Source organism: Natator depressus, chromosome 4 (assembly GCF_965152275.1).
Source record: "Natator depressus isolate rNatDep1 chromosome 4, rNatDep2.hap1, whole genome shotgun sequence".
NCBI classification, from domain to species: domain Eukaryota; kingdom Metazoa; phylum Chordata; order Testudines; family Cheloniidae; genus Natator; species Natator depressus.
In genome coordinates this window covers 63082528-63098409 of record NC_134237.1, presented here as the reverse complement: position 1 = coordinate 63098409, position 15882 = coordinate 63082528, and the positions used below count along the sequence as shown (strand labels likewise).

General features: G+C 44.6%; 1 protein-coding gene across 1 annotated transcript in view; it reads left to right on the top strand.

Moving 5' to 3' along the window:
• Nucleotides 1-15882, top strand: part of SPMIP2 (sperm microtubule inner protein 2) — a 58902-nt gene that overhangs the window by 37796 nt on the left and 5224 nt on the right. The window contains exon 4 of the mRNA XM_074951083.1: nt 12372-12534. Within this exon, the coding sequence (XP_074807184.1) occupies nt 12372-12534 (163 nt within the window). The remainder of the gene's footprint in view (nt 1-12371; nt 12535-15882) is intronic.

The window sequence follows — 15882 nt, the reverse complement described above, 5'->3', positions numbered from 1 at the left end:
ATCACAGGATGTCACTGTCACTCATCAGTCTCACAGATAATTAACAACTTGCATCCAGTCACTTCAGCTAGAGCTCTACAGGGCTGGCCTTACCATGAGGTGAACTGAGGCAGCCGCCTAAGGTGCCAGACTGTGGGGAGGCGCCACTAGGACCCAGAGTGTAGAAAATTGTGTCTGCTGCTGGTGCATATGTATTCTCTCTGCTCTAGATACACAGAGATGGTGGAGTGCTGTGCTGGAGGAAGGAGGGCACAAGAGACATAACAGGCAGGCAGGAGAAAAGGTGAGAGGGAATAACAGAAAGCAGCAGGAGCTGCAGGGAGAGAGAGGAGGAGCAGCCTCTTATGTACCTCTCTAGCACCCCCAGGAGCCTGGACTGATTAACACCAGCTTCTCAGGGAGCTTCCTGCTGCTTCCCTGAACCCTCTTGAGGAGAACAGGCAATCAACTGAAGTAGTAGGAGCCAGTTAGGCCCTTAAGATGCTGATATCTTCCCTCATTCAGGCCCTGCTACCAGCCTGCTTATTTGTCCCCTTCAATTGAGTGTTGAGAGCCACTATAGCTGGCACAGAACAGCAGTCATGAGTGAAAGAAGAAAACGCCCCTCTGGGGCAGCATTCAGAAAAAGACAGACAGCAAAGGAAGCTTTTCTATCTAAGCAGGAAGGAGCTCTCCTGAGATAACAGACACAAATGTTCACGGTGAGCCTTCCGGCCCCAGTGAGGATGTGAGTAGTGAGGAGATGCTTAATCTTCCAGTTAGTCAAAGTGCAGGTGACCTGGCAGCTACTGCAGCATCCATATCTCCATCTCAAATGGATGTAACCATGCACATTCCTGAAGAAAAGTGTAGATCAGAGAAGAGTATGGTGGAGGTGCAAGTAACAGCTGCTGTTGAGTTTAGTTCCTTAAGTCTAGATGATCCAGGACTGTGGACCCACTTGAGCAGTAGCCTGAGGGACTTCCTTGTACTGCATGGGCCACAGCAAGTGAACGTTCACTTGTTCCCCAAAGACAATGAAATGTTCCCCAAAGACAATGAAAATAGAAGTTTCCAACCAACACATTACTGGCGTGAAATCCCCAATGGTGACAAAGTGGAGAGACCATGGCTTATGTACTCAAAAACCCAGAGTGCTGCATACTGTTTTTGTTGCAAACTCTTCCAGTGTAATGTTCCAGCCACATTGGGGTCTACAGGAACAAAGGACTGGAAAAATCTGGTTAGAAATCTGGCATGCCATGAGAAGGCAGCAAATCACCAGAGAGCATTCCATAGGTGGAAAGAGCTTGAGATGAGACTAAGGTTAAAGGCCACCATAGATGATCCGCATCAAGAGAAGTTTGCATCAGAGTCTTTTTACTGGCAAAATGTTCTGAAAAGGCTCATTGCCATTATGAGAATGCTTGCTACCCAAAACCTAGCACTGTGTGGCACTTCAGATCAGCTGTATGTGCCAAACCACGGAAACTTCCTTAAAATTGTGGAGCTGATGGCTGAGTTTGATGCTGTACTCCAGGAACATTTAAGAAGAGAGTCACCACCCAAGAAATGTACACACACCACTACCTTGGGAAAACAATTCAAAATGAGATCATACAGTTACTTCAAATGGAAGATTGTGGCAGATCTGAAGTCAGCAAGATATTACTTTCTTGTTCTGGACTGCACACCTGACATCAGCCAGATGGAACAAATGACTTTAATGGTGCGTTTTGTAAGAACAACAGAACCTAGTGAAAATGTCCCTGCAATGGTGACTGTCAGAGAGCATTTTCTAGAATGTATTGACATTGATGATACTACAGGAGCTGGTATGACAAATGTGCTTCTTAAAAAGCTGGAAGATACAGGAATTGCGACAGCTGACATGAGAGGTCAGGGCTATGATAATGGTGCCAACATGAGAGGAAAGAACAGAGGAGTGCAGACACGGATCCGAGAGTTAAACCCTCTAGCTTTTTTTGTTCCATGCAGGTTCTCATTCATTGAACTTGGTGGTCAGTGATGCAGCATCAGCTTCTAGTGAGGCTGCTGAATTTTTTAAATGTAATTCAAAGCATGTATGTATTTTTCTCATCGATGGCAAATTTTGAAGCAACATCTGGGAACATCCTCTCTGACACAGAAACCACTGAGTGTCATACGATGGGAAAGTCGAGTGGAGGCGATAAAGCCTATCAAACACCAAATTGGGAAGATACATGATGCCATAGTTACCATTATGGAGGATAATGCTATGACAGGAACTGTTCGTGGGAGAACAGTGGCAGAGGGAAATGGAATCACCTGAAACATACATAACTTCAAATTTCTGTGTGGCTTAGTTTTGTGGCATGACATACTGTTTGAAATAAATGTTGTAAGCAAGAGACTCCAAGGTGTTGACCTTGATATATCTGGAGCAACGGAACAACTGGACAAAGCAAAGTCATACCTACAGTCTTACCAGTCAGATGAGGGATTTCAAAATGTTCTGAGGAGTGCGCAGAAGTTGGCAGAGGAACTTCATACGGAAGCTATTTCCCCGCCCATTCAAGAATACAAGAGTCACCGAAGAAGACATTTTGATTACGAGGCCCGGGATAATCCCTAAGAGACCCCAAACAACAATTCAAAGTTGAATTCTTTAACCAGGTGCTAGATTGTGCAATACAGTCAGCTGAAGAACGTTTCATGCAGTTCAAGGAACATAGCAATATATCTGGGATGTTGTATGATCTTCCAAAACTCCTCACTATACCTGAAGATGATCTACACTAGCAATGCAGGGTACGAGAGACAGTGTTGACACATGATGTCATGCAGGATATTGATGTGAGTGATTTAGGTGATGAACTGAAAGCCCTTTCAAGATACATTTCAGCAGGATCAGCTCCAAAGGCTGTTCTGGAATATATGTGCACAAATAAGATGACCACCTTATTTCCAAATGCTTTTGTTGCTCTGCGCATACTTCTAACACTTCCTGTAACAGTTGCCAGTGGAGAATGCAGCTTCTCCAAGCTGAAGTTAATAAAAACACATCTACGCTCCACAATCACACAGGAGAGGCTGGTCGGCCTTGCAACCATCTCAATAGAGCATGAGCTGGCCCAGACTGTGGAACTTCAGGAAGCAGTTCAAATCTTTGCAACCAAGAAGGCACGAAAAGCACCACTTTAATTATTCAAACAGATAAAAATGCCAGTGTTTACTATGCGGACAAGAAAAGTTACATTTGCTGTTCAGGCGTTTGAAAGTTAAGTGTTACTTAAAATTTTTTGAACAAGGCATTTTAAGTTGTTAGTTCTCCTTTATTGGGGTAGGTAGCAGAGCAGTACCATGAGAGGAGTAGAACAGGAAGAAGGCAGAAATGAGACCTTTCAAAGTTTTGACCCAACCGAGGAGGCATGGGGGCGTCATTTGAGCTCCCGGCCTCAGGTGCCAAAATGTCGTGGGCTGGCCCTGGAGCTCTAGGTACTATTTCAAACTCTAATATACAAGAGCCAAGTGTCATCCACATTGCTAAAGGCTTTTAGAAGAAACATGCTAGATTAGGTGCCTATGTTACCCACACTAATACAGTGTCACCTCTACCGCTAGAGCACATATAGAAGCTTATGACCCTGCTGGGACTTCCATGCTAAGAGAACTGCTTCTTTAGCTCAAGTGGGAAATATTAATAATTTACATCCACATGTCTGAGGCAGAAGGCCCAAACGTGGCTATTGTTACATTTGGCTGTGTTGCCTGTAATTACTAGACCACAGTCTGCTTCCACGGTCATGAAAAAAACCCAGGCCTGATGCCCAGCATTCCACTGCTATCCCTCAAAGAAATATGTAATGCACTGGCAACATGTGTCGTCGTCTTCGCCCTTGTGGGCTGATTCACGGAGAGGTTAACACCATCCTTTCCCCTTCCCACCAACAACTCCTCTAGTTGAAGTGTAAGAAGTCTATACTGTAGCTCTGAAGGTTGTGGGTTCAAGCTGTGGCGATTACCTGTGAATGAAAAAAATATACATATTTGTGCAATAGATAGTATAAGGACCCTGCATATAGTATCAGGATGATTTGCTAATATTTTATTTTACTTCTGCATTTTTAATATTTGTGTGGGGCTAAGGGGAGCTGTACCTTTCAGAATAAGGTATGGCAGACTGTATTTGAGTCAGAGAGCAATATTTGGGAGATTTTACCATTGTGTGCAGACACTAAAAAAAACCCTGCCTGTGTCAGCTCCAAAAAAGGCCAAGCTTGATTTAATATATAAACTTATCAATCCATATTTTCAAAGGCATACTGATTGCAGCAGGACAGGAGTCACTGTGAATGAGCCAAAGAGGGCCTTCTACCTATAGGTCACACAGTCTGAATCCTGCAACCATCAACAGGGATTAAACATTGTTGCAGTCTAAGGGATGCTTGATGGCAAACTCATGGAATATAGAGGCCAAGTCCCAGCTCCAGCTCCCACATCACAAACTCCCTGTTGTACTTCACACTAGATTGTAAGCTTTTTGAGACAGCAATTCTCCTGCTTTTGGTTGCTACAATGCCTACCATAATGGGGCATAACCTCAACTCGGTCCAGTCCTCTAGTGAGAGCTTCTGCTGTGGGGGGCCAAACCCCAGACCTTTGCTCATTGGTTGGTTATCAGCTTCTGTAGGTGTTTTTCTCACCTGAAGTCATAAACCTCTGGGACCTCAGTCATCTCTTGATGCGGACTTCTGGTGAGAAATAAGCAGGTAAATTCTTACAGAAGATAAATCCTATTTTTGTGCAAACACAGTAACAGGGAAGAGAACCCAGAACAAGTCACTTGCAGAATTGTTTTAAAACAATTTTTTTTTTTACAAAATTTCGTTCATCAGCAGTAGCTTTTAAAAAATATTGTTGGCAAGTCGTGAGCCAAAAATGAAAAAGCATTAGGATGGAAGAAACATATCTGTTTGGCAAATCGGTGCCTGGATGTTTAAGCTGTAATGACCATCCATCTTTTTAACCAGAGCAGCATGTCCAAAGGATGGTCAGTGCTAGGACACTTACCTGGGACGTGAGAGTTTAATTCTCTCCCCTGCCAGACTTCTTGTGTGACCTTGAGCAAGTCACTTAGTCTCTCTGTAACTGTCTGTAAAATGAGGATACTACTACTTTCCCTACCTCTGAGAGAGTTAATACATTAAAGATTGTGAGGAGTTGACACACTAAGATAATGGGGGCCATGTAAGTACCCAAGAGGATGTCTGCACTGCCATGTAAACCTGGGCTCAGACTCATCTTGAGACCAAATCTCACTTCTCTCTCTTTCTCAACACAAATCTCTCAGACTCTGGGTTGGACCCAGGGTCCTAGGAGCCTGCAGGGGTTGGAGGGTTTGAGCCCCAGTCAAGCCAGGACCCAGGGTTCAAACCCTATTGCTTTGCAGTGTAGACACAGCCCCCCCCGCCCGACTCGGATCTTAGGAGGCCACCAAAAGTATCCCACAATCCCATGTGCTGACTTCCTCTGTCCTCTCTATCCCAAGAATCACCAAGTCGCTCCAGGGATATGTAAACACCCCTTGCTGTAGAGCAGGAGCTCAGCAAGTCAGCATTTAACCCTTCTATTGCTGACTGACAAGCTGCAAAGACCTTTGGAGACCCTTCTGTGTTTGCAATGGAAGCTGACCAGAAGAAGTCCTCTGTGGGGCATGCTGCTTCATGGTTGCAGGAGCACAACCAGCTTTGGGTTAATCTCTGGTGTGTGACCAGCAAAATAGTGGATTTTAATAAGAGTACCAGGAATGACTACACATACCAGCAAACAACAAAGAAGCTGACAGCATTGGAAATGTGTTTGACTGGCGACCAGCGTAGGGAGCAGATTAAGTGGCTCAAGACTGAGTACTGAAAGGGACAAGAAGCATACCTTGGGCAACTTGCCAATATCATGCCCATTTTATGAGTTGGACCGGGGGCTGGGTACTGCATCGAGCACAGAGTCAACAGTGGTGCATGATGACCTTACGTTGCCATACCTTGACTTTCACCATTCTATAACCATTCAACGGTGTAACAAGCTAGCTGGAAACAGTCAACTGTGGGGCGGCAGGAAAGTAGCAATGTGTTCTATTTAGAAATCTAGTCCATTTCAGTTAAAGGTAGCCCATGTAGTCCACAGGTGACAACATCATTTGTCCCAAATACAACTGGGGTTTGAAATTTTATGCAGAAATGTGCTGGGCAGGGGGCCAGGGAGAAAGGATAAGGAGGATGGCAGTGGAGCTGTGTGTATAAGCATCCAGTCATAACAGACTAAGCCATGTGAAAGCTAGTGCAGCATCTTCTTGATTTCCCTGAATTCCCTTCTTGATTTTCCCTTGAATTCTGACCCAATCCTGGGGGCTGCTAGCTGCAAACTTCCCCTGTAGAAGGAACATCAGATAGGTAGTCACATTTTGAGGAAGGGCGTTGTCACAGGGCACTCTACTCACCCCTAGGGGCCACGTCTAGGGATTCGCTCCAGTCAGGTCTGACGTCTCCTTCTACTGCTCGCTGTATGCACTGCTATTTTTCTCTCACTCCCTGTAACTCAGGGTACTCTGTCTTCCTGACTTGGATCTTCAGCCAGGTCACTATAGACTATCCCTTCTGGAATGTCAAAGTCTTTCCATACCAATGGTCTCAGGCGGTCTTCTCATGCACTTCCCCTGTGGCTGGTAGGGGGACCCAGGACTGCTCACTACTCTGTGTTCCCAGTCCAGAGGCCCTAAACCTGACAATTGTGGCGGCAGCTGCTGCTCTTTCCCTGGTCTCCTTCCTACAGCTTTTGGCTCCCCCCTCTGGGTATACCAACTCAAACTCCTTCCTCCCAGCGGGTAACTGCAGAGTATTGAACTCCATAGCCTCAAACACACCTCCCTACTCCCAGGGAATGACTGTGAACTATTTCTTTTGCAGCCCCTTTCTGTTGCCAGCTTCCTGGCTTTATTCTAGCCCCTGCATTCCTTCTCAGCCAGGCTCTCTCATCATCTGAGGGTTACTTAGGCCATCTAATTCCCCTCAACTGTTGCCTGTTTGGTTAATTGGACCCTTTCAGCCTCATTAACCCTTTCCGGGCTTGTATGGGTTAACAGCCCATCACAGGTGTTTTTTCCAAGGCCAGTGTTACAGCTGACTAGTCTACTCCACTCATACTGTTCAGTCACTATACGTCTGAATACTTTGGTTTTATAGATGGCTGGTTTCCCACTTGCAGCTTGGAATAACATCTTCCTTTGCCAATGGGGCACCACAAAAAACAGTTGCTTACCATCTCGTAACTATTGTTCTTCAGGATGTGTTGCTCATGTCCATTCCAATAGGTGTGGGCAGTATCAGAACTCAAGGCCTGTGGTCACAACCAGAACAATCGCTGCATATCAATGTCACAGCTGAGAGCCGTTCACCTGGCTTGCCAGACTTTCCAGGCCCATCTTCAGGGCAAGTGTGTCTCAGTGATGATGGACAACACCACAGCGATGCTCTATATAAACAAACAGGATGGTGCTCGCTCCTCTCCCCTGTGCCAGGAAGCTCTCCGACTGTGGGACTTCCCCTTTGTCAGATTATTCTGGCAAGAAGGAACTGAGCAGGCAGCGGGTCAGCAGGGGACTATATACACACCGCATTTAAGGTGCCACTCCAGGGGGCTCCACAGCCGATCCGCTGGGTACCGTTAGGGTAAAACCTTCCAATGATAGTGCATGCAGCACACACACACCCCTACTGGAATGGACATGAGCAAGCACTCGAAGAAGAAATGTTATGTCCTCCAAAATGTGGAAGGCCTGAAATCACAGAAAACTCTTCCGTAGCACAGCCGCAGAGTGCTCCCTCCCCTGTAACCCCAAATTGTTCTGCAATTTTTTTGGCAGGGGGAAGCCGTTTTGATTTTAACTGACCGTTGTCTCTGCAATTAAACTGGCAGTGCTCAGGGAACTTCTGTGGTCTGAAACATCCCTCATAACATACCAAAGTTCAGTTTGGACATGTTATGCCCTTGGAATTCCGCTGGGATTTTTTTCTGTGCTCCTGCACTGAGCAGTTTGAGACAATAACCCACTGTGTCTTGTCCTACTCCAAAGCCCCTCAACCTCTACTAGCTGCGGTACCTTTCCACCACTTATCTACACAGCAGCAGAAACCTGGATCAGCAGACCTTCACGGTCCATTCCAAGAGGAAGCGTTTTCATGATGAACTTTTGGTTGAAGTTCTGGAGAGGCCCAACAAGCAGGTCCAGTACAAAAGACAGAGGGATTTACAACTAGAGAAAAAAGTCATGGCAAAAGGAAAGGCTCAGGCTGGCTGCACAGCGTGAGGACAGGATTTCAACATGAGAGCAGGCTCTTGCTTCGCAGTTCCTGGAACAAGAATGGCAGCTAAGGGAGGATGACAGAGCTCTGCAGAAAGAGCTGTTTGAACAGCTGACATCTCTAATGGCTGACAGAGTATCGGCTCCTGCCGCATAACCCAGACCATGGCTTGAGTCCCCTCCATGGTACCCTGTGATGCAGTCAAGAGACAGCTGGGACAAATCCATGGCTAGGTGACCCATGCAATCAGGCCCTATGAATAGCAGGGCAGGGCAACTGTGCCCCATGTAGTTTTCCATATTGAGCTCCTTCCCCTGGCACTAAGTGCACAGCAAATATGGAAGGAAGGGAAAGGATAATGGGGGGCCTGGGGACATTCAACAGTAGGGGGTTTTATCTTGTACATAGTTTCACTGTTTTCACTTGTTCATGCACTTTATGATTTGTTTTGAGTCTTTTTAAGGGTTTGTTGTTGTTACAGGTGTTCTAGTGTAGTAATGGCAGCTGGCCTGCCTGGCAATGGGTTAATGGTGTGTTTTTCTAATCCATATTTATAAATAAACCTTTTATTTTATCAAGAAAGTTTATTGCTTTCACTGTATCACATCATACAGTGGGTATTTAAAATAAAGGTAAACACATGATCAGGGACTATTCCTCAGTACAGTTAGTTACATCAATCCATACATCAATCACTTCCTTGCATCAGTCCATACTGTGAATCAATGTCCCTCTCCATTTGATAAGCAGTCAGGTCATTCGTAAGTACATTGCATGGCAATCAAACCCCCACCTCTCCCTAAGCAATGAAAACCCACCACAATCTATCAGATCCTTCTCCCCCCACAAGCACATTCATAAAGGCACTATTCTCCCTCTTCCACGCAGCCACGTAAATCCAAAATGTGGGATCACAAAGCATCCCTGTCTTCTGTTGTCTTGATGCAGGCAGCTCCAGCTGTAGTAGGTGCACTTTCTGGCTTAGTGTACTGATTCAGTGGCCCCTTGCTGTCATAGGCCCATTCAGGGGGAAATGGATACCTCTGGCTTCACAAAGACTGTGAAGAGCACAGCAAGTCACAGTAATGCACACAGCATTGATGACACTGGAATCGGTCTAAATATCTTTAGTGGGTTTTCAATCTGCCAAAAGTACATTCAACAGTCATTCTACACCTGCTGAGAGTCTAATTAAACCTCCTTTTGCTCAGGCCTCTGAAATCAGGGTACGGTTTCATAAGCCAAAGCAAAAGGAGGTACACCCAGGATCCCCCAGAACAACAGTGGGGACAGTAACTCCATTTATTACGTCATTTGGTGGGAATAGTGTCCCAGCTTGTCCAGGAGTGTAGATTTCCCAGAGGTGAAAAACCATGGCATCATGAACTCTTCCAATACAACCCATGTTGACATTCATAAATCAACCTCTGTAGTCCACAAGGGCCTGGAGGAGTAGTATGGAGTAGTACTCTTTGTGGTTTATGTACTCATGTGCTCGTTGAGGAGGGCAAACTAGGGGCACGTGAGTCCCACTAATGGTCTCTGAGCAGTTTGGAAACTCCATCTTCTGAAACCCAGCTATTACTTCAGGAGTATCTTTAATGCCCATCTCCTTGGAGATGAATCACATGGCTGATTACCCACAGTGGACTTGCCAATACAGAACTCGTTGACAAAGGACTTGTAGCAGTCTGGGGTAGTCAGCTTCCAGACAGTTATAGCAACCCGCTTCTGGACTTGCATGGCTGCCTTCATGTGGGTGTCTTTATAGTAGAAAGGTCGAGGCAAACGGTTCACAAATGTATCTTCCTTCATGCAAACGTCCTGGATCCATTTTTGGCCACCCCAGGTCTGTATGACAATGTGGTCCCACCAGTGTGTGCTTGTGGCCCTGCTCCAGAAGCTCCGGTCTGCGAAGGGGGCATCAGCAGCAATACAGAGTATCATAAGCAGCATCAGTTTGAATTTGCAATGTTTGTGTCTTCCTCCTCCTGCTCCATCAGAAGCTCTGTCAGGTGCCTCCAGTGGGTCAGAAAATGTCCCCCAGCATATGTGCCTGTTCCTGAAACAGGAGTGAAATCACAAGGGAGAGTTCTTCAAAAGGCACCTCATTCACACTGCTGGCTCTGGTAGCTGGGAGAACGTGGACCAAAATGATGCTGGCCAGGATGTGTTGGCTGGTTGTTCAAACTTCCTATAACGTACAGCCTGGACAGTCAAGTTTTCCCACGCTGCACCATAATCAAAGGGATAGAGTGGCCACATTTTGGGAGGGCAAAAAGGAGTCTGGAATACAGTTGGTTTGACTTGTGTCTGCGTGCAGCACTTTGGACACTAGTGCCCCAGATTTGAGCCCACGTTAGAAAATTCTTAATCTAGGGTTGACAATCATCGTGGATGCTCAAGCCCTGGGTTCTCTAACCCAGGATCTGCTGACTCAAGTCCCACTAACCCTGGGCTTACATTGCAATGTAGACATACCCTAAGAGTCTGAGGTCTCATTTTCACTACAAAATCTGATTATGTTAGAACATAAGGAGGGAAAAGTTAAGCTATCCATGATATTACTGAGCAAGGATTTTGCAGTCTGAATAGACAAGGACGAGCTGTGAACTGTGTCATGGTGACAAGTTATGGTAACCTTAACGAGTATTTGAACACAAATATAGGATAACAGCTCCTGAAGTTCAACTGTGATTGGTTGATAACAGTGGTGATCACAGCTTGCCCTTGTCTGCATTAAGGGCAAAGTTGTGGTCTGCATCACTTTAGTTAATCTGATTCTTCACGTGTGTCCTACCAATCAAATTTGGTAATGAAGACAAAGGCTTAGAGGCACTAACTACAGCACGTGTGTAGGCTGTCAAAGTTACCAGGCTAACTGCACCTCAGACCCCTCCTGGTCTCCGAGTGCACCTACTCTAGGTCTCAGGCCTCTTGTGGAATCACACAATTCTCCCACTATCAGACTTGCCCCTGTGTTGCAATCTACTGTGCATCAACCATGATTTACCACAGCAGGTTTGACTTATGCCCAGACTCTGCAATTCTGTTCCCTTTGGGACAATAACTGGTAATCAGTGACCAACAGCTTCCTCAAAACAAAATTTTATTCATATAGAAGAAAAGCATTCAGAGGAAAAATATATCGTATCTTAAGAACAATAAACGAGACTGTACATGTCTGACTTTTTCCTAAGGTGTCCCTGGCCCTGGGAAAGTCCAGCTTTTTAAGACTCCCTCTCTGTCAGTCTGTCTCCCTGGACAGTTCTGACAAGTGAACGTTTTAACTCTTTAGCCCTCTTCTAATCACCAAGCTCCCAGCTTCAGCAAAACAAGGTTTGCAACTTGTTTGAGACAGGATCCTTGAAGCTAACAGCTTGCTCCACTGTTTTTAAAGTGTATATATGAGTGTTCTTTTCTGGAAAGCCATTGTGTCGCTTTCATACACAGACCCCACTGAATTCACATATTATAAGCGCGTAAACCCTCCATTACTCCTAAGACACTTCCCCTTACTGACCAAGTCATAGTGTTAATAAAATTACATAGCATTAGTCATAATACTATTACATATCAGCTCTGCATCTGTCACATAAAAGTGTTTGCCATTGAGTAGCATGAGGTACTACTCCCATTCCCTGCAAGCTAGGGAAAAGAGACAGGTTATCTAACTTGGAAGTCCTGCATGACAGAACAGAGCACTGGCCTAGGTGGGCTTCGTCTGTACAGTATAAATACTAGACTGTTACTTTATATAGCTTGAAACATTGGTACCTACAAGTTACGTCCTCTACTGCAGCAAGCTGGCATATTTAGATCTGTATTCCTCTTTGTTCTGGGGAAGAAGAATAGGCATAAGTATTAATAGAAGAAATCTTGTCAGAAGTCCCTGGTCAACAAGTCTTTAGAATTAAGAACCCTTTCCTATTAGAGATATCAAAATCTTATGTAAAGATTTCTGAACGAGAATACTCAAAATAGTGGCACCAGGAATAAACTAACTTCTTACTTTCAGGGGTGATTTTTTTCCCTCTTTTTAAATTTTAGGCAGCCTCCACCCAGTATTCTTGATCTACAAGGCTGCAACACTAGGGGCAGGCTTGCTTGGAATTGCACTGACTATGACAACTTCTATCATGCAAAGAGCAAATGGGCTGCAATGACCAGGGACAGCTGGTCATCAAGGGGATCTGCGCTTCCAAGGTTAAAGGTACAGTACTTTCCCTAACAGAGGTATGGCTGAAAAATTTCAACTTGAGACTGTGGTAGTGGCAAGAAAATGATAGATGGAAGGAGGAGGCTGGCTTCTTAGAGTTGGTCCTGGTGCTGTAGGGCTTGGCAACACTTTTTAAATGGGGAACAATTTGCTGTCTGGGGAATCATAGACTCTGTTCTAGAAGAAAGTTTAGCTAAATAAACCTGCTTAAAACTAAAGTGATCAGCATCAGCAGGCCAGTCCCTATGCAGGTTTTTAGGGCCTATATTGAATCTCAAAAAACATGTCTTAGCACCTGTAGTGTACAGTATTCTAGGAACACAGGAATAGTTGTAACACTAATAGACGCCAAAGCATTACTGGTTTGTTAGTGATAAGTAAACAAATACCAAGAGGAGATTAACCGTCTAGGCTTTTTTGTGTGCGTGCGCACACACTCCTAGGCCACAGAGGTACAACAGTAAAATAAAACTGCCCAACAGTTCATATCTGAAACGAAATGGTTATACGCAGTGTTGGAATTCAGTTCCAGAATGGGGACCCACTTTCTTGTTGCTCAGATACCAGCTCCAGTCCTCTTTCCATATAATTCAAGTTGGATACCCCAATCACCTCAGCACTCTGTGGTAGGGGAAAGGCCATGAAAATGTACTCATGAATCCATTCTTCTACAGCTGAAAACCATTCTCACTCCATCCGTAACAGGGCAACAGATTGCTCTCTGTACGGGAACCTCTTCTCTCATAGAAGGAGCAATGGAACTTTCCTTTTGTCATAAAGGCTTTTACTAGATCACCATGGGATTGTTATAACTCCAAAATTCAGTTTATAGGAGACTGCATTTATTTTTAAAAGCTTGAGACAGTCACTCATAAGCTCGCGAGTGCTGTCTTGACCTTGAGGGCTCTCTGGACAACATGCAGTTCATACTTGTAATTCTTAGACTGTCTTAGTCCTGGGATTGTGCCAAACAGAAGATTGACTGTGACATATTACAAGGGTAGTTTTTCAGCATGAGGATTATTAGTATGTAGCAATTAAGCTAATTTTACGTGGGAACAGAAGTATCATAAGGTCAGAGTCTTGTGTTTTGTTTACCAACCCACCCAGCTACCTTTTCCCACATCTAAAATCCTCTTTCATTTTTAGTTTCACTCCATTGCTTTTCCTTCAGTTGTGTATTACAGAAGACAGAACAACAAGAATATATTAATCCATCACTGGTTGTTGAACTGACTTCATCCTACCTATATTTTATCATGTCTCCTGTACTGGAGGGAAAAGCTATTCTTTAAAACACAATATTTCTTTGTTTTACACCAGAGTTAGCATATAGTCCACAGTAGTTCTATCAATTGCAGCCCACTGGGGTTAAAAAAAAATAATAGTGGTCTTCAATAAAAAGTAGATAAGGTACATCACCACCAGCTTTGTAATTCCAGTTGCCATTTATTTAATGGAAAATAAGTCTCAAACCAGGTATCTGCCACTAGTAAGTATTAGGATTATTTTGTTTCAGGACACAGTTTTGAAACAAATCCTGAATTTTGTTGGCAAGTGTCAAATCATGGAATTGAGGTTAATAGTGAAAAATTACATTCCCAAGCCTTGACTGCCTTAATCTGGTTTGAATACTTTATCAGTTTTATTATTCATGGTCAGGCTCAGAGAGTCTACGTTTGGGTTTTTTTTGGCAGTTGTACACACCCTCTCCTACTTTCTGACCCTTCTACCTGGGTGTTGCATGTGTACTGATCTACAGCTCCTGTTGATACCATTCAATTTATGCTCCTGCTTCTTGTCCAACTGCTGACATCCTGTCCCATCCTCAACCCCTCATTCATTCATAAAATGTACCCAAAACAACATAAAAAAATCATAGAATCGTAGAAGATTAGGGTCGGAAGAGACCTCAGGAGGTCATCTAGTTCAACCTCCTGCTCAAAGCAGGACCAACCCCAAGTCAATCATCCTAATGGCTGTGTCATTCTGGGCCTTAAAAACCTCTAAGGATGGAGATTCCACCACCTCCCTAGGTAACCCATTTCAGTGCTTCACCACCCTCCTAGTGAAATAGTTTTTCCTAATATCCAACCTAGACCTCCCCCAGTGCAACTTGAGACCATTGCTGCTTCTTCTGTCATCTGCCACCACTGAGAACAGCTGATCTCCATCCTCTTTGGAACCCCCCTTCAAGTAATTGAAGGCTGCTATCAAATCCCCCCCTCACTCTTCTCTTCTGCAGACTAAATATCCCCAGTTCCCTCAGCCTGTCCTTGTAAGTCATATGCCCCAGCCCCCTGATCATTTTCGTTGCTCTCCACTGGAGTCTCTCCAATTTGTCCACATCCTTTCTGTAGTGGGGAGCCCAACACTGGACGCAATACTCCAGATGTGGCTTCACCAATTCCGAATCGAGGGGAATAATCACTTCCTTCGATCTGCTGCCAGTGCTCCTACTATATGCCGTTAGCCTTCTTAGCAACAAGGGCACACTGTTGACTCATATCCAGCTTCTCATCCACTGTAATCCCCAGGTCCTTTTCTGCAGAACTACCGAATTGTTAGGGTCAATGCATTATCTAGAGTTCTCGGCCTTATTAAGTCACAAGTAAAGATCTGTTTTATGGACTCCTCCTAAGCCTAAGAAGAAGTTTTCACTCAACATGAGGTAACCACATAACTCAGCACAAATGGTGCTCTGGTTAAGGCCTAGACCAACAAGGGAAAATGCAAGTCAGGATTATGACTCAGAGGCACAGCTGTGCCAATGTACTCTGTATGCTACTAGGCTTTCAGTCTCATGAGCACTAAATTCTGTTTACCTTAAAAGGTCACTGTTTTGGTAAGAGTCCTATATAAAGGACAGTTCACCACAAAGTGAGTGAGCGTGAAATCATAGTGACAGTACAGTACAACGAAGTTGTATTCACTGAGCGTGCCTGTATGGGACAGAGCGTGATACCACACCAAGCACTGTAGGAGATTCCAGATATATGTCAAAAGGCTACAAAATTTACAGTTACTGCTACAAAATAAAAGAAACTGACGCCATTTCAGGGAGATGCACTGTGAGGAGAACTTGATGCCTGGAGTTATTTTTCTTGTCCCCTTCAGCCTGAGATATTACTAATCTTTATGGAGTTCAAACTGAAGATGGGATACGTGGTTATAAAGATATAAACCAGACTGTACTTCAGCTCTATTCCCAAACATAAGGGTGGAAAAAATTGTTACATTAATCCTCTCTCCTTGTATGTAATGATCGGATGCAAGGCCAACAGATCCAGTCGCTTCTACGGTTTCTCCATTCAAATCTCATGTTGCTCTGAAGCCTCCGGA